At 34.7% G+C, this 17542-nt stretch overlaps 2 protein-coding genes across 3 annotated transcripts; one reads left to right on the plus strand and one right to left on the minus strand.

The window, feature by feature from the left end:
• On the plus strand, positions 515–3500 carry LOC109722667 (heavy metal-associated isoprenylated plant protein 7). The gene is made up of 5 exons (XM_020250772.1): positions 515–624; positions 748–1027; positions 1375–1607; positions 1735–1822; positions 2862–3500. The coding sequence occupies exons 1-5, from the start codon at positions 616–618 to the stop codon at positions 3350–3352; spliced, it is 1101 nt and encodes a 366-aa protein (XP_020106361.1). The 5' UTR covers positions 515–615; the 3' UTR covers positions 3353–3500.
• LOC109722711 (zinc finger protein 511) lies at positions 10775–16521 on the minus strand. 2 transcript variants are annotated; one of them, XM_020250828.1, is made up of 5 exons: positions 16291–16521; positions 14497–14561; positions 13429–13627; positions 11193–11668; positions 10775–11118 (listed from the first exon to the last, which is right to left on the minus strand). In XM_020250828.1, exons 1-4 carry the CDS (start codon positions 16441–16443, stop codon positions 11219–11221), a joined length of 867 nt encoding a protein of 288 aa, XP_020106417.1. In that variant the 5' UTR covers positions 16444–16521; the 3' UTR covers positions 10775–11118; positions 11193–11218. The 2 variants fall into 2 exon arrangements, with proteins under 2 accessions (XP_020106417.1, XP_020106416.1); XM_020250827.1 differs by having other exon boundaries at positions 10775–11668.

Raw genomic sequence — 17542 nt, forward strand, 5'->3', positions numbered from 1 at the left:
TCCCCGCTTCTCCTCTCTTCTTTTCGTCGCAGGGCGAATCCCGACTCGCGCCGCCGGCCGCTGCAATCGTCGCCGATTTCGACGGTCGAAGAGGAAGAGAAAAGAAGGGAAAAAGAAAACTTTTAGAGGAATATATTTGTGGGGTAAAATGGTCATTTCACAATCTCACTGTTAAATAAATAAACGGACACTAACGATGTTACCGAGGGACATCTCTGCATAACTTAGGACTTTTGGGGGACAACTTAGGACGTTCGTTTTTTGCAGATATTTCGATATTTATATGTTCAAGGGACATGTATCAATAATCCTATTCTTATATACATATCGTTAACAACGTACATACATACACCACCTCACATTCCCGTGTCTCACTATCCACGTGTCAACTTTTTATTGTGGCATCTACAGCGTGTGTTAACAAACAATAACATGTGACCGTAACCATAGATTGTGGGTCTATATGCGAGCATCTACGTAAGGTAACCGCCGATAAGAACGAAAGAGAAGAGCGAAGGAGAGAAAGAGAGCGAGAGAGAGATATCAGAGGAAGAGGGAAACCCCATCTCCATTTTCGGCGTCGCGAGAAGCTTCGAGTGGAAGAGCTGCGCTCTAATGGGGGAGGTGATGATTCGTGCCTTTTCCTTCAGATCGGTTCGTTTCCATTTGTGGTTTTGTGGGCTTTTTTGGTGAGAAAAAGGTGTGTTTTTTTTTTGGGGTTTTCTCTTTTTGTTGGTGGTGGCGCAGGAGGAGAAGAAGGTGGAGGAGGCGAAGAAGGGGGAGGAGAAGGCGAAGGCGAAGGGGGAGGAGAAAGCGAAGGAGGAGAAGGCCGAGAACAAGGACGAGAAGAAGAAGGACGGCGGCGGCGGCGGCGGCGGCGGAGAGGGGAAGGGGGAGGCGGCGGCGGATGCTCCCGTGGCGGCGCCGCCCCCTCCGCCGCCGCCGCCGGAGGAGGTGGTGATGAGGGTGTACATGCATTGCGAGGGGTGCGCCAAAAAGGTGAAGCGTAGCTTGAAGGGGTTTGATGGTGAGTGTTGTGTGTTCGCACGAACATATCTCAGATATATATGCTTCAAATTTTTCTTTTTTCTTTTTTAGGTTTGTGTCTATTTTTTTGTATTTTGTCTGGGTAGTTCTCTTCTAAGCGTAAAAATTGGATTTTTATACGCTTTTAACGCTTCTACTGTCACAAAAACAGAAAAAAAACATTCGCATTTTTATGCGTTTTTCATCTCTAACATCCCATTATCATTGTTGGCTTTTTAATACTACTTAACCTAAAGATCTTAAAAATAAAAATTAAATTTTTATAAATTTCATTAGAATTTTGTTGATTTTTTTTTTTTCTTTTATCATTTATGGTTTACTCTGTAGGTGTGGAGGAGGTGAAAACGGATTGCAGGAGCCAAAAGGTGGTGGTGAAGGGGAAAAAAGCTGCGGAGGATCCACTGAAGGTGGTGGAGCGGGTGCAGAAGAAGACCGGCAGAAAAGTCGAGCTTCTCTCGCCGCCGCCGCCGCCGCCGCCGGAGAAGAAGAAGGAAGAGGACGCGGCCAAGAAGAAAGAAGATGGAGAAGAGAAACCCAAAGCAGAGGACAAAAATGAAGAGGTATTAATTATTTGTGTTCTGTGTCTCTGTTTCATTTTTTATTTCAAATTTTAAATTTTCTTTATATTTTAACTTTGTTCTTAAATAAATTTAATTTGCCATACACGCTGGTTGTGTGGGTTTGTAGCCCGTAGTGATCTCGGTGGTGCTCAAAGTTCACATGCATTGCGAGGCGTGTGCGCAGGAGATTAAGAAGAGGATACTCAAGATGAAAGGTAATTCTCTTTTAATCTCTTTCTTTAAATTGAAACATAAACCATGAAAAAAAAAACCTTTCTTTTTTTTTTTTTTTGAATCTTTGTTTTTAATTAAGCAGAGGAAAACAAAAAGTGAAAAAGTGAAGGTCCACTTTTCTTTTTTTATATCTTTTTTTTCTCCCTCTCTTTTACTTTTTCGTGTGCTCTTAATCCCCATTGATTTCGTCATGTTCTTTTCTTTCTTTTTTATTAGATTACGCCACCTACATACACGCTCACCTTCTTATCTAAAAATAAAAACGTCATCTTTTTCCACACGGGTAAAGCTCTAGCACAAATTGCATATGCTTCTTATTTCACTCCAAAATACTCGTTTTTTCTCTCTTTCTCTCTCTTTATGGGAATTATTATTATTATTGCATCGCATTCAATTAAAAATCTAATTTTTTTTTCAACTGGGTCTTTATTTGGTGTTTTTTTTTTGACATACCAAGCTTGTACTATACGCGACTTCAAGGTACTTATTAGAAATTAGAATCATCACATTCCCTTTGAAAATCCCTTTTTTCTCTTATAAAAAAAATTGGGTCGTTGTTCATTTTTTAAAACCAACCCATTCTAACATTCCACTCCAAAAAATCCTCATCTTTTACTAACATGCATCATCAAATCCCCTTACAACTCTTTTTTTAGTAAAAATATCTTAAAATTATTTTTGATTCGATTGTCTAATATTTTAAAAATTTAAGCTAATAACTTGAATAAAAATTCGCTGAATGTATAAAATATATTAATTAAATTTATAAAAATAAGTTGCGCCGTAGAGTTAAACAAAATGGATCAAAATGAATGATGGTTAGAGGTGCCATGCTGGTGTATAATGTACATTTCATTTCATTCTTACGAGACAAATTTATATTGATGTGACGTGCAAAGATCTAAAAGGAATTATACGACTCTTTTGGAATGCACAATTAGCATTTTTTTTTTTTCTAGTTAGAGATGGAGTTTCATACATTTTTGTTAATCATTATATTATTCAACTGTGTTTGAACAGGCGTGCACGCGGCGGAGCCGGATCTGAAAGCGTCGCAGGTGACGGTGAAGGGCATGTTCGACCCGCCGAAGCTGGTGCAGTACGTGTACAAGCACACGGGCAAGCACGCCGCCGTCGTCAAGCAGGACCCGCCGCCGCCGCCTCCCCCCGAAAAACCCCCCGCCGACGCGGCCACCGACAAGCCCAAGGACGACAAAAAGGCCGTGGCGACCGCATCCGCATCGGAGGGTGGCGGCGGCGAGAAATCTGATGCTGTCAATGCCGAGGGGGGCGGCGGCAGCGGCGGTGGCGGGAAGGAGAATAAGGAGAACGCTGCGGAGGATGGCGGCGGCGGCGGGGCCGTGACTGCGGCTGCGGCGGGGAAGGTGTTGGAGATAGTGAAGAACGAGATCTACTACTACTATCCGAACTATCCGAGATACGGAGTCGGGTACGCGTACCCGCCCCAAATCTTCAGCGACGAGAATCCGAATGCGTGCGCGGTTATGTAAAAAAGGTTCTACTTCTAAAACAAAAAATTATATGAGGAGAATGGTGAGTGCGAGAATTAAGGACAATAATGTTTTATTATGATGCTGATGATGATGGTAATGTTGATGATGGTGATAGTGATAATAATAATATATTTATATTTTGTGAGTTTGAGAAAAAAAAAAAATATAGATCTTGGTGGATTTAAACATAGTTTAATAATAATAATAATATCAAACTATGGGGGCTAAAAATATTATTTTTATAGTATGGAAGGTTTAAAATTTTGAGGAGTGTTTTTAATTTTTTTTTTTAGGTATTATAAAGCTGACTGTTAGGAAAGATATGAAGATTGAAAATATTGTTAAATTTTTATGAATTTTTGTTGTGTAAAAAACGAAATTTTTAGCAATCTTATTATCAAATTATGCTTTTAGAGGTAGAAATGGTATATGGTACACACCCATGCATTATGTTTTGTATTGAGTATGATTTATATGATGGATTGTTTACATAAAATTTTTGTAAATAGTATGCTTTTTCTCTTAGACACAAAACAAAAAAAAAAGTAGGAAAAGTTTGGTTGGTATCCACCACTCCTTTGTTCAGTCCTTGGCTTTTCCTTTTTTTTCTTTTTTTTTTTTTTTTGGTTATTGCACCATAGGCATTCAATTTTGTCCAAGTCTTTTTTGTGAAGTCTCTAATTTTTGAATTCTCGTTATCAAGTTTTTAATTATGTGTTATATTTAAGTATTTCCTACGAAATTTATTGTGAAATTTGAAAGAGAGACGAAAAGTGGCACATAATAAGCTATGTTGCTAATTTAGTGATATTTTTTGCGGCTGATTTTGCAGTTTTACACTCAAAGTAAATAATAAAAATTAAATATTTGATCGTAAAATTTGAAGATTAGGGACTAAGATGAAAAGTTCTTTCTTTTTTTTTTATTAAGGGTGGTGGAGGGGAATATTTTTATTTACCTTTTTTTATTGTCCTTTTTTTTTCTTTTTTTCTTTTTTTGAGCTTCTTAACTGGTTCATTAACTTGACCTCTCCTCCACTCTCTCTCTTTGTGTCTCACAACAATGTGTTAACATCCTACAAAGTAGTGGTCCTTTTTTCTGTACCTACTTTATTGTATCATAATTAGCGTGATTGGTCCCTGTTTTATGATATGGGCAAAAAACTTTGATTATTAATCCACTTCCATTGTTCATAATTGGTAGGGGTGTCCTGGTGCAATGTAAGAATCCTTCTAGACATATATATATATTCTATATTACAATGGTGTTTTCTTGTAGGAATATGAGAAGAGCACTTTCCTTGTGCAATTTTTGTTGTTGATAAATAGCTTGGTGATTGGTTCCAATTTGCATGAACAATAATAGAATCTTAAATATGATGAGGCAGCCAAAATGTTGAGTTTGTACCAAAATCTGCCCATGTGAATCACAATGATTCGCGCTACATGTACCGAATATCTTCATTCTAAAACTGTTCGTTTTGAGACCATGAAACTTATATACGTAATGAGCTTACGCAATTTAATTGTGCATAATCATAATAATACATTCAGAGTTGTGACTTGCGACTTTTGAAATTAATAATTTAGATATATATATATATATCTATATATATATATATATATATATATATGTTACTATACTATCAATAGTACCAAGTATTTGATAAGAAATCAAATTTCTATGACTTAGGTTAGTCGAAGATTTTGTTTTCTAATATTGTTTATCTTATTCATGTTAGAATTATCTGGCGCGGGAAATTAACACACAGTATTTAGTGATTTATTGAAGTTGTTTTATTTTATTCTTAGCCCTATCCTTCTCCTGTGAAGATGTGGTGTGTCATCTCTTCTAAAATATCTCATCTTCAATGATTTTATCTTTACAGTTAATGTAGATCACCATTACCATTTAACTTGGGATCAATGTGCTAGGGTTTAAAAAAAGAAAATTCTTACTTGGGATTATATTGTAGCTTGGACCACTTAAAAAAAGACCATAACATTTTATTTACTCATTTTTATTTTCTTTCGTGTTTGAGAGGTTGACATCTTTAAGTTAGCATTTGGATTGGGGATAAGGGATATATGGAATAACTCCTTATTCCCTTTATGCCTAAACACTAATTTTTTATTCGAGAACAGTAATTTTTAATTACCTAAAATAATTTGGTATAACTATTTCCACTAACATCTTTATTTTCTATATATAACTACCCATTATTTTTTTTATTCCATGTTATCTATCCAAACTCTACTTTTTTTATTTCCGAAAATAACCCAATTTTCATTCAAATGCTATTTTTCTTACTTATGTCCGAACAAAATGCTTTAGTCAATAAGTTATCAACATAAAAACTGAAAATATTATTTATTTTGATTTAAGTACTTCCTCGCGGAGCTTGTCTTACTGCAGAAATTTAATGGTTGTTGGACGCAGAATTGAAAGCTTGTCAAAAGAGATGTTCAGTAGATGTAACTCCTGCATCTGAAAATAATCAATTTCTGCGTATAACGAAAGTTAGTATATTTGAAGAGATCGAGGGTATGTTACTTAATCGCGCAGGAATGGTGTACTATATTNAAGCGAGCCAAATATCGAGTCGAACGCGAGTCGAACGCAAGCCGGCTGGCTCATTTGCCAGCCCTAGCAGTTATTGAGGAATAATATATAGTTATAGATTCTAATAAATATCTTTCATATATATATATATATATATATATATATATATAGGGGGAGAGAGAGAAAACTAGACTGAAATATTATCAATAGTATCAAGCTATTGGTACTATTAGATTTTTGGCTCTTGGATGAAAAAATGTACGGTTAGAATGATATGAGCCCCTAGGATTGAGTGAGTTATTGATTAATAATATAATCTAATAGATGAAAATAGTCAAAACGGACCGACTGTCCCTAACGCAAGTAGCAAAAGGGCTTGATAGTTGGTATCCGAGACCCAAATTCGAATCCTAGTTGATTCACATTTCCAGCTAAGTTTATTTCTAAATGAAATAAATAAAGCGTGTAGCATGCTACCTTTCTCTCAAAAAAAAAGAAAAAGAAAATAGTCAAAACGGTGGAAAACTCGATAGCACGCTTGGTACTATCGATAGTATCCCAGACACGCTATATATATATATAAGCTGAATTGAAATACTATTACTAATTTTTGAGCTATTTTTTTATCGAGTTTTTAACTATTAGATCTACACTTTAATCAATTCTATCTTTTAGATCAGACTATTCAACCAACTATCCGTTCAACCCTAAAAGGACCACCACTAAACCCTAGGGATGATCACTATCATTCTAAACCTGCAATTTTTTATTCAAGAATTAAAAACGCGATAGCAAATTATTTTAAATATTATTAATAGTATTTCAACCAAATTCTATATATATAAAGAGAGAGAGAGAGAGAGAGAGAGAGAACAAAGCTGGAATACTATCAATAGCGTCAAGTTGTTGGTGCTATTAGTTTTTTAGCTCTTTGATTAAGAAATGTGCGGTTAAAATGATATGGACCCTCTAGGGTTCAGTGGGTGGTTGGTTGAATAGTACAATCTAACGGATAAAAATAATCAAAGGGATTAATCTAACAGTAGAAAACTTGGTAGCATCAAATGCTTCGTGCTATTAATCGTATAGTAGCCGGACTCTCTCTCTCTCTCTCTCTCTCTCTCTCTCTCTCATAAAATATATATTATATATATATATATATATATTATGTTAGAGAAATGAAAGTGTTTGGTAAAATTAGATTTAATACTTAAAACAATTCTCTGACAAAAGGTATGTTGGGATTAGATTAATTTAACATAAGATCCATGAATCAAACTAAACTTAAACCAGCATAATCTGTGGGCAGTTGCACAGTATGGTAGGACAAAAATAGAGAGGGAATTGGCACATGATGCTGCACAGGAACAGAGAATGTTGTTTGAAGCAAATATCATGGTTTCATATTCAGAGGATTTGATTAAAGAAATGCTGTACCTTCCATAGATTTGATCCAGCATATTAAGAAAAAATGAGAGGCCCAGCGTGGGAAACCAAAAAAAAAAAAAAAAAAAAAAAAACAGCTTTAGTGCAGCTTTGGTGACTGGTGCCACATGAGCTCTATCATCGGACAAAGGAAAGATGCCATATCAGGGTAATTAATGAAATATTAAATAATGGGTATTTTAAGAAGGATTAGCTTTCACAATTTATGGTGTACTCCTTCTGAAACCAAGCACCATAAACAGGATTGGTTCTTAGAAAAGGTATGGAAAAATATTTTCTTAAAAAAAAAAAAGCTTTCTATGGAAAACTCTTTTTTTTTCCTTTTTTTTTTTTTTTCTTCCAGTTTTTGGCTAGTTGGTTCCAAAAAAAAGCTACATTTTCTTTAAAAAAAACCTTTGTTTTTTTTCAGATTTCATAGAAAAGTATTGCTTTTATTTTTTTAAAGATAATCGGAATACAAAAATAACAGTTTTTTAGAAAAAGATGGAGAAAAAAGTTTTTGAAAACGCNACTGAAAAAAAAAGTTTTTTTTATCTTGAAAACTTTTTTATTTTTTTTACTTTTTCTAGGAAGTAAACAGTTCTAGATATTGATATTTGCAAAACAATATTTACCATTATCAGAATTCATGTATTGTATCTAACTATATTTTAAATTTTTTTATTCTGATAATAATAAATATTGCTCTATCAATATTAATTATTTTTACAGTTTTATATAATTGATCTAGTGATCATTCTTTTAAACAACATTAGAAGTGCTACACTCTCATTTATTATTTAAATTTTTATAGAGTTTTGCTGTACTAAAAAAGCTAAAAATGTGCTTTCTAGCTGTAAAACCAGAGTTTTAAAAGCTCCTAGTGCAGCAGCATGTAAATGTATGGTACTTTTATCTTTTTTCAAAAACACTGCTCAAATAAAACCTTTTCAATTTTTTTTAAAAAATAAAATGATTAAAATATAGTTCTGTTCAGTCTCAAATGACACTTCTTTTCAAGTTTTTTCTAAAGTTAGATTTGTTTAAATTTTAATTTGTAAGAATACGTCTGTGAAAATATTTTTCTTTTTTGTTGCAGAAACCATATTAATAAAGTCTAAAGAAAGCAGTTAATTATTTACTGTCTTTAAAAAGAGTAAATAAAGCTCCTGAAATATCAGCCGCTTATATTATCTATAAATGGCGGTATTTAATTCTATTTTCAGGAATAAAATTTTGACAAGTTTTTTATTTAAATATAAATTTTAACAACTCTAAATTTAAAAAGATTTAAGATAAAAAAAATATAACTTTACTCAAAGAGTACTTTTCTATAAACAAGTCAAAAGCGTAACATTTTCTTTAAGGTCCCTATACCTTCTTACAAATACAGTTCACTCCTATAATCTCAAGCCAAATTTGACAACTCATGGAGGTGGCCCACAAGGGCCCACAAAAGAACAGCTTTGGTACATCAAATACTATTTCCCATATTAGAAAAGAATCCCCACAAGCCCACTATGTGGTACAAATACTACTACGGTGCAAATTTTATTATTGGTGGATGTGCGGGGCCCAGATTTGGCAGGGCCCGTTGGATGGGCGACACGTGGGCCAGGGAGGACACGTGAATGAATAGGGGCCGAGCACATGGGAGGGGTGGAAATGGCAGGGGACATTGGGAGATGGGTCGATCCATAAAGGAGCCGCCACGTGGCGAAGAGGAGAGCGCGTTGCGTGGACCTGGTGTACCATGTCATTAGTGAAGCAACAAATTAAATTCAATACGTAGTCTCTGAACTCCGTAGACTAGTTTAATTTTAGTACTCATTTGATTTCAATAATTTGGGTCTTGTGATTTTAATAAAGTTTTAATTTAGTTTTCAAATTTTGAATAGATTTGTTTTGGTCTTTAACTTAGATAAAAAATAATTATTACTTACACTAATTTATCTGGTTGTTCACATACTATAAATTTATTCGTTTTACATCTATCTCATACTTTTATGGTAAAAGGCTAACGTTTATAACGAAATATATGATAAAAAAATAATCGATAAATATATAGTGCACAGACGTACAAATGCATGCGCAGGGTATGGACAATAGTTTAATCTATAATGGTTTATGTATGAATAAAGTGAAACCCTTCAAAGCTAGGTTTTTTTTTTCTTTTTAAGGGAAATCGTACGAGAGTGAAAATTTATTTAAACAAGATGAGACGATACAGAATTGAAAAAGTCCTCAAAAGAAAATCACATAGTATATTTTTTACTAAAAAAATTATAATTAACTAATTGATCAGCTTGCATAGGAGAAGCGAAAATTTCATTCAAAAAAGAAGGCGTGACGTTCGTCGACAAAGAACCGAAGCATTTTGATCCTCGTTCTAGCATTTTGAGCTTCGAAGAGAGTTTAGGGATCACTGATATAGAAATTAAATGCTCGAGATTTTAAGTTTCTGGGGGCTAGCGTGACAATTTATTCTGCTAACAAAATTATATTCGCGTCCATATTTAAATCGGGAATATGAACATGGTTATAGATAGTAAACAACTATTAAATTTCATAATCATATTTGATCAATATAAATTTGAATACAATTTGGATTGGGGACGAATATGAATATGAATCGAATTTTCAAGCTTTGAAATAGCTGCAGTAAGAAATTGTAAGACATATTAATAAAAAATATATAAATTTTGAAATAATTTTATTTAAAATACATCCTTTGATTGCAAATTTTCGTAAATTAACTATAACAAGCTACACATGAGTGACTATTTAGAGTTGTTTTAAAGAATCGCTTTTGTCCTATATTTACTGTACTTTTTCTGAGTTCTCAGGCTATAGACTAAAAATAAATTTAAGTGCCAACAATTTAAATCCCAATACCCGTCGAAACTAGATCTGAATTCGCGCTTGAATTCAAATTTTGAATTTGAGTTTGATCAGAATATTAATGTGAATATGAATATTTTATTCGACACATCTTTAATTTTTCAAAAAAAAACATGTATGATATATCATATTCGGCCTTCGAAGTCATTTTTTTAAAAATAAACCTCTTCGGTAAAATACGCCATACTTAAGGAGTAAAAATCAAATACCTAGTCTCCAAACGTATAATATACTGAATATCCTTTCGATAACTTATTCTGATGCCAAAACAAGTCCTTAGAAATGTTTAACCAAGCAAAAAGGTTGAAAACTTTTGCCAAAGTGCTATATAAGCAAACTGTCAGCATAATAATTTTCTCCGAGTCGAAACTCGAAATGTTCAGTGCAGCTTTCTGCCACAGTAAAATCTTTTTGGCACTCGAATGCTTGCTTCCAAAGCTTCTCTGCCTTTTGAACCAGAGAAACTCTTCAGTTGCATGAATAAACAACAAACCAAATTTAGGCTTCTTAAACAGCTGCACTAAGAAGCACTTAAGCAAAGTCAATGTACAAAGCAAGCAAATGCAAAAGAGTTTTCTATAATATATTTCGGTGAAAGATTAGCGAAATACAAACATCTAAATGATTTCCGAAACGAAGTAAACAAAAGGATCATGAATATAAACTCATTATATGTTTGTGGTAAGGGAACATTTCGCCATAGCCGTCCTTGCGAGAAAGGGATGACGTCGATTTCTTTTCTTGATCTCACACAACTTGTCCACGACGAACGCGACCTCTTAGTGAAGTTTCTCAATTCTAACTCACGAACTTGAAATGATCTTAGTGAGAAACATATAAGAGCTTCTCTGAGTAGCTCTACTTCAATAATACTTCTGCGAAAGCTCCAACCAGACCAAACAAGCTTTAATGATGGGAAAAGAAAGTCAACAATGTGAAGGTGCGATACCATGAACACTTGTGTAAGGATAACCGCTATCCCTGTGCTTCGGGTTGAGAAACTTGCTTCCTACTTTGTCGAATAGACCGAGGGACAAAAGCAAAGCCGCGCGCGTGGCGATGACCGAAGCTTACAGATGAAGGAGAAGAGTCCGACGTGCTCAGCTTAGACACGGCTGAGACAAGATCATCTATCTTCTCTTCAACTTCCATTTCCGTCTCCTTTGCTTCTTTGGGTTGTTTTGGTTTATATATTTGATGCATCTTTTTTTGAGTTTTCTCATCAACATCCATATACTTCTCTTTTGTTTCCTCGCTCTTGTACAAAGCTTGCTTGCGCTGATTTTTTTCACGTCGGTGCTTTGATGGCCGTGCCTTCTTGTAGAACTCGAATGTGGTAGGAAATTTGTGTTTGTCCACGAGGTGCTGTTGGCGGCTTTTGTAGCTCTTCAGCTTAACTCCACAGCTTTCCACCAAGCATTCATACTGTTTCAGATATTAAATATAGCAATATTAGGAGATATCTTAAAAGCTCCATTGCAGCCAAAAATGAACATTTCAATTTTTTTCTTGTTTTCCCATGGGTTCAAGACGAGCTGCACAGTTTATATACAGGATAGATGGCAGAAACAATAGAGTAGCTAATTTATCCAACCGATTGGACTATAGAAGAAAATTCAAGAAAGCGAAAAATCTGTGGTTACATTTTACCAAAAAGCTGCCTAATTTGAGGATCCAAACTATAAATTCAAACTTAGCTGCACAATTCTATCCAGCAGAATAAGGTGTTGGGGATGTCAATGGATGTGGATGCCCAACATCTTACCCAACACGACTAAGCTGGTTATTAAAACTAAATGAGGATTGTTAAGGTTACGGGGATAAAAATTCAAAACCCACCAGTTTTGTTCCGATTATGGTATTTTCTTGTACCCAAACCAAACATGAATCCGAAACCGCGCCCATATAAAAAAACCTATCATATATATATATAGAGAGAGAGAGAGTCCGGCTACAATTAATAGTATAGTAGCCTAGTTATATATATATATATATATATATATATATATATACACACACACACACGTTTAAATATGTATTTACTATTTAATAGTAAATATATAAATGGTTTAATTTAATTTTTAGTATATTAAATAGTCAGGTTTGGGTTTTCGGTTTTAGGTAGAGGCTTTTGATTTTTTTAGTGGGCAGTTTCGGTTTTGAATTTTTATGCGTGACCTGTTTTGGGTACAATTTTGGGTTTCGGTTTTTGTTTTATTCGGGTTCAGTTTCGGGTTTTGCAAAAACCATCCCAAAAATGAAACTTTGACATCCCTATAGTGTGTCATGTAATTTGAAGAAACCACCCTAAACAAGATAGCTAAGGCAGGCTGACGAAATAGTAACTCAAAACAACTATCATCATTAATTGAATGATCATATGCAAATAAAGTGCATCATAACATAGGCTTATTGAAGATGCCTTTCAGTTTATAAGAAGTGAAATTATCAGCTGCCAATGAAACCTTGATTTTGAGATGGAGGTACCTGGTTGTGACAGGTTTATTTGAGCACTCATATGACAATTCATTCGGTCTTTAGGAAACAGGTCCCTAAACTTGACCTTTTTGGATGTGAACCCCTGAACTAATGCATTGTTTGATTCAGAAAGTTCTATCAGAACTTAGATGGTAATTGTCGAAAGAGTTAGAAATATTCCATCAAAAAGTAACACAAAACTCTTTAAATTCCAACAAAACACTTTGAAATCAAACAACACATCAGTTGAGGGGCTCAAACCCAAAAATTTGAACTGCACATACAAGTTTGCAGATGACCTATGGCTAAGGGATGTCCACACATTTTTCACCTTTCAGGAATATGCTATTCCAGTCTCTTATTGATTTAAATGTAAGCACCAAACCAATTTTCTGGTGATAGAATCTGTATTTGCTTCTAACATAAATAGACAAAAACACACACGTAGTAGCATTTTATCCCCAGTTGCTATGTGATAATTTATTAATTTCTAGCGGTGGACATGATAAATTTCATGTAGCACAATCCACTGAAGCAACTGATTAATCTACAGTAGGGTTGAACTGTTGAAAGAGACAAGTGCATGTTCAGGTTCAGACTATGATTGCATGGGAAAAATACCACAAGTACGACAGTATTTCTAGGTTAGAGAAGAAAATATCAAATGAAAATGAAATCAAGCAATGATGCTAGCACGGAGATCATACCATTGGGTAACCGCGAGCAACTTTAGCCTGGAAAAAGGAATCGTGTGCTTCCGAAACATGTATACTCAGTAGACGGGATGTTGGATAGACTCTAAAGCACACCGAGCATGAGGCGGTGTGACGGGTTCTATAGTGATCCTCAAAGTCCTCTAGATAATCCAACCGTGCACCACACCCAGCAATTGGGCAAAACACAGTGCTGCATAAGTTTTATGTGCATAAGATACTAACCCATTTGGAGAAGAAAAATTAAGAAAGAAACAAATAGGCTTTGAATAGAATGCTAGAAACAAGAAAGCTTGAACAGAATGCTGAGTGCATCATTGCTTAGCTAGTAAACAGTGCATATACACATATACAACATTAATAGGATAAGCATGAATAATGGGATGAAAGCTAGAAAGTACCCCTCAAGCTCCATTATTAAATCATTAAAAAACACATTAGGCTCTACAAATTGTTTCCATGAAATTCTGGCCAATTGAAGCACAGTTGTTATCAAGCATGTAATGCATGTTATTACTGCATCCTATGCTTGAGTCGCCGCAGAAGTTCTTCTGTAGAAATGACACATGAGAAGCAGACTAAAACATAGGAAACACGATCATAATCAGGATACAATGGAGATGAACACTACCTTCGTATCATTGCTCAGAATATTTGGGAGAGAGTAATTACCAGACCAAGTCTTCTTTTGGGATGCAATACATTGCATTTGGTCAAGTTTCGATCATCAATGACTTGATGAAAATCACAATAAAAACAAAATATATCTGGTGTAGTCGTCAATGACTTGATGAAAATCTCAATAGTAACAAGACATGTCTGATTACACCCTTTTTTGACTGGATTATTTCACCTGATCCAGATTTTCATCAAGTCATTGATGAGAATAAGCAAGATATGTGAGAGAATATGCAAGAATGTAAACATGTATGCATCTTTTGCAGGATGTACCAACTAATGTTCCCAAAGTCAATAAGAGAAACACATGTTGATTACCATATTTTCCTGAACTTAATTTAACCTTGAAAGAAGAGAGTTAAAATAGCTTAATTAAGTACTTACTTGGCGCCTGCAACTTCCATTTTCTGAAGCTGATATCGCTCATCTTCTGTGAGATCTAGTGCAACCTGTGCATTCCAGAAACATGAAAAAAAAATGAGTCTACTTATTGATCAAGGTTGCTTAGTAAGCACATGAAATTTTGAAAGATATGCGCATGCAGACTCCCTCAAACTGGCAGGTAAAAAATTTCTTTAGTTAAATCAGTCATGGGTCCAATATAATAGAGGCAAAACTCTTAAAATATAAGCATAAATTCGACCACTCTCCAAGCATCCAACCTATTGTTTCCATCTAGATCAATGTCCTGCCATAGGTGACAACAAGTAAACCTTAAAATATAACTATGATCGAGAACTAGGCTAGAATACTATTAATAGCACCAAGTCATTGGTGCTATTAAGTTTTTAGCCCTTGGATGAAGCGATGTACGATTAGGATGATAGTGGTCCTCTAGGGTTGAGTGGGTGGTTGAATAAATAGTATGATCTACGGATGGAAATGATCAAAGGGGTAAATCTAACAGTAGAAAACTTGGTAGCACCTAGTGCTTGGTGCTATCGATAGCATTGTAGCCGGACTCCTATGATCAATATATCTCATCTAGTCTAACAAAAAACCTATAAAAAAATAGCAGATTTTCCAGAATTCGTAGTAACTACAAAATTAGCCGAGAAATATTAACTTTCTCAACAAAGGATGCCAAAATCTCGTAAAATTACAAAATCTAACGTTTCCCAGATGCCATCAATAAATAAGTCTAAGGCCATAATAAGCAGAAACAGCGTAGTATCAGAATCACATCACATTGATTTAAAGCCAGACAAAATACCAAAGACAATGCAAACAGCCAAGCTATTTTCCCGTTATCAAATCAGAAAACGGCAGTAAGATATTGGATCCACGAATCAACAACTTTAGGGTGCCTAAGAAAGAAGAATCCAAACGCCTCTTTCCGTCGTACTACCCTTTTTTGTTTTTTCAAGCACAAATTCTATGTGATTGGACGCACAAGCGGATGGATTTCTCTATTCTTGTCATTGTTGATTAGCTTGTGATGTGCCCCGGCCAGATAAGGAACAACATTTTCTCAAAAAACACAATGAAGTGAAAAAAGTGTACTACTATGATTTTGATCTTTTGTTGCCAAACAAACAATGGATTGCTCATCCACCACACTCTCGCAGATAATTTATGTTTTAGGAAAAACATACAAAAATGGCCCAAAAACTGACGTTGTGGGTGTCCGATTCTTCGAAAAAGCATGAAAAACTGTTTTCTGAAAAGGAAAAAAAAAGTTTTCTATGGAAAACACAAATTTTCACAGTTTTTCGTTTCCTAGATAAAAAATTCAGAAAACAAAAACACTATTTTTTAAAAAAAATCTAGAAAAATATTTCCACAAAAATTACTTTTCCTAATAACTAAATGAACGGCGAACGAACGGAAAATACGTTTCCATCCCAAAAACTATCTTCTGGGATACTTTCCGGAAAACCAAACACCCCCTTTCTCCTTCTCTAATCTCTACAGATTAAGTAACTATAAACTGGGAATAAATCAAAGTCTCTTTCTTCTCCGAAGCAACCAAGCTGAGATCGATCAATTAACAATCAAATCGGAACTAGGAAACTTAGAACCCTACACTATCGTCGCACCACCTCTACTCAAATATGATTCTAGGTCTCAATGTTTCAAATTGCACGGTTATACTAATCAATACCTTAATCAGCTCTACTGCAGGCTAATTGATAACAAGGAGGAAAAGGAACGATAAAAGGGCTCAAAAGGGTTTACGTGCTTGGCGAGGAGCTCGCGCTCCGTGTTTCCCGCGGCGAAGAAGAGATCGTCGGGTTTGAACCTCCGACGTGAGGGGATCCAGTACGGAAACCCTAACCCTAATTTTGATCCCTCCTCGCGGGTTTCCATGGAGCCACTCTCCATCTCCATGGTTCTCTTTCTCACCGAACTCTGTGAGAGAGCTTCGGAATTTGAATACGAACGACGCCTCACCGCTTTTTCTGTATTCGAACGAATTCGATTTTTTTTTTTTTTTTTTTTTTTTTTACATATTGGAGCCAAAATTTTTTACAACGGACCAAAAATATTTTCGCGCCATAAAAACTCTGATCCCTCCTTCTCCGCACCATACTCGCCGGACATGTTTTCACCGCCGGCAACAATCTCGATCAGTTATCCCACCTCCGTCGCATTCATGTCATGAATGCATAACGAGCGAGAGAAACAAAGCAAATTTAATTCGTTCATCGTCGTAGCACAATTATAGATATTATTGTAATTTTTTGAAAAATCAAACAACTCCTTAGTCTTTTTGATATAATTATCGATAATATTATTTTTAAATAGTTTTTATAAAATAGTGTAGGAAGTAACTGTAGACTGATTATGAGCCTTATATCTAGAGTTTTTGTTTAATAACAAAATGTAAACGCTCATAAGCAATTTTTATTTGCTTCCATTTTTTTTTTTAAAATATTATTAATTAGTTGGTCGGTGTATTATAAGTTAATCAACTACACAAATTTAGAACAGAAAAAAAAAAAGTTTTTTTTTATCGGTATAATAAATTATATAAAATTAGTATTTAGAAAAACCAAGAAAATTAACACCATTGTAGCCTCAATAGGAAAGATTTGTTGACAATATTGTACCCAATGGGAAGAACTGATACACTACTAATATTTTTTAAAAAATATATAATATAACAAATATAACAAGTTACCGATCTTTTCTAGAGCAAGTGGCAAAAGGGCTTGGTGGTTGATACCCGAGACCTAAGTTTGAATCCTAGTTGATTCACATTTTTAACTAAGTTTATTTCTAAATGAAACTGGTAGTGTGCTACCTTATTCTCAAAAAAAATAAATATAACAAGTTTTGCTTCGATCCATACTTTCAAGTTTATTATTAGACACATCTAACTTTTAAAAGTGTTTCTTTTTAATTCAAACAAATGTTAAAAAATAAAATAAAGAAAATATAGATGAGTCTACCCCAATAAAAGCTTAAAAAAAAGTATTTACTTACT

This window comes from Ananas comosus, linkage group 17, assembly GCF_001540865.1.
Source record: "Ananas comosus cultivar F153 linkage group 17, ASM154086v1, whole genome shotgun sequence".
NCBI classification, from domain to species: domain Eukaryota; kingdom Viridiplantae; phylum Streptophyta; class Magnoliopsida; order Poales; family Bromeliaceae; genus Ananas; species Ananas comosus.

What these genes read in the sequence shown, in the direction of transcription:
- LOC109722667 (XM_020250772.1), top strand. An exon ending in CAGAGGACAAAAATGAAGAG is followed by an intron (nt 1,608 to 1,734) that starts GTATTAATTATT and finishes GTGGGTTTGTAG; the next exon opens with CCCGTAGTGATCTCGGTGGT. An exon ending in GAGGATACTCAAGATGAAAG is followed by an intron (nt 1,823 to 2,861) that starts GTAATTCTCTTT and finishes GTGTTTGAACAG; the next exon opens with GCGTGCACGCGGCGGAGCCG.
- LOC109722711 (XM_020250828.1), bottom strand. Translation starts at nt 16,443, where the DNA reads ATGGAGATGGAGAGTGGCTCCATGGAAACCCGCGAGGAGGGATCAAAA. An exon ending in ATGGAAGTTGCAGGCGCCAA is followed by an intron (nt 13,628 to 14,496) that starts GTAAGTACTTAA and finishes AAACTTATGCAG; the next exon opens with CACTGTGTTTTGCCCAATTG. An exon ending in TTGCTCGCGGTTACCCAATG is followed by an intron (nt 11,669 to 13,428) that starts GTATGATCTCCG and finishes TATCTGAAACAG; the next exon opens with TATGAATGCTTGGTGGAAAG.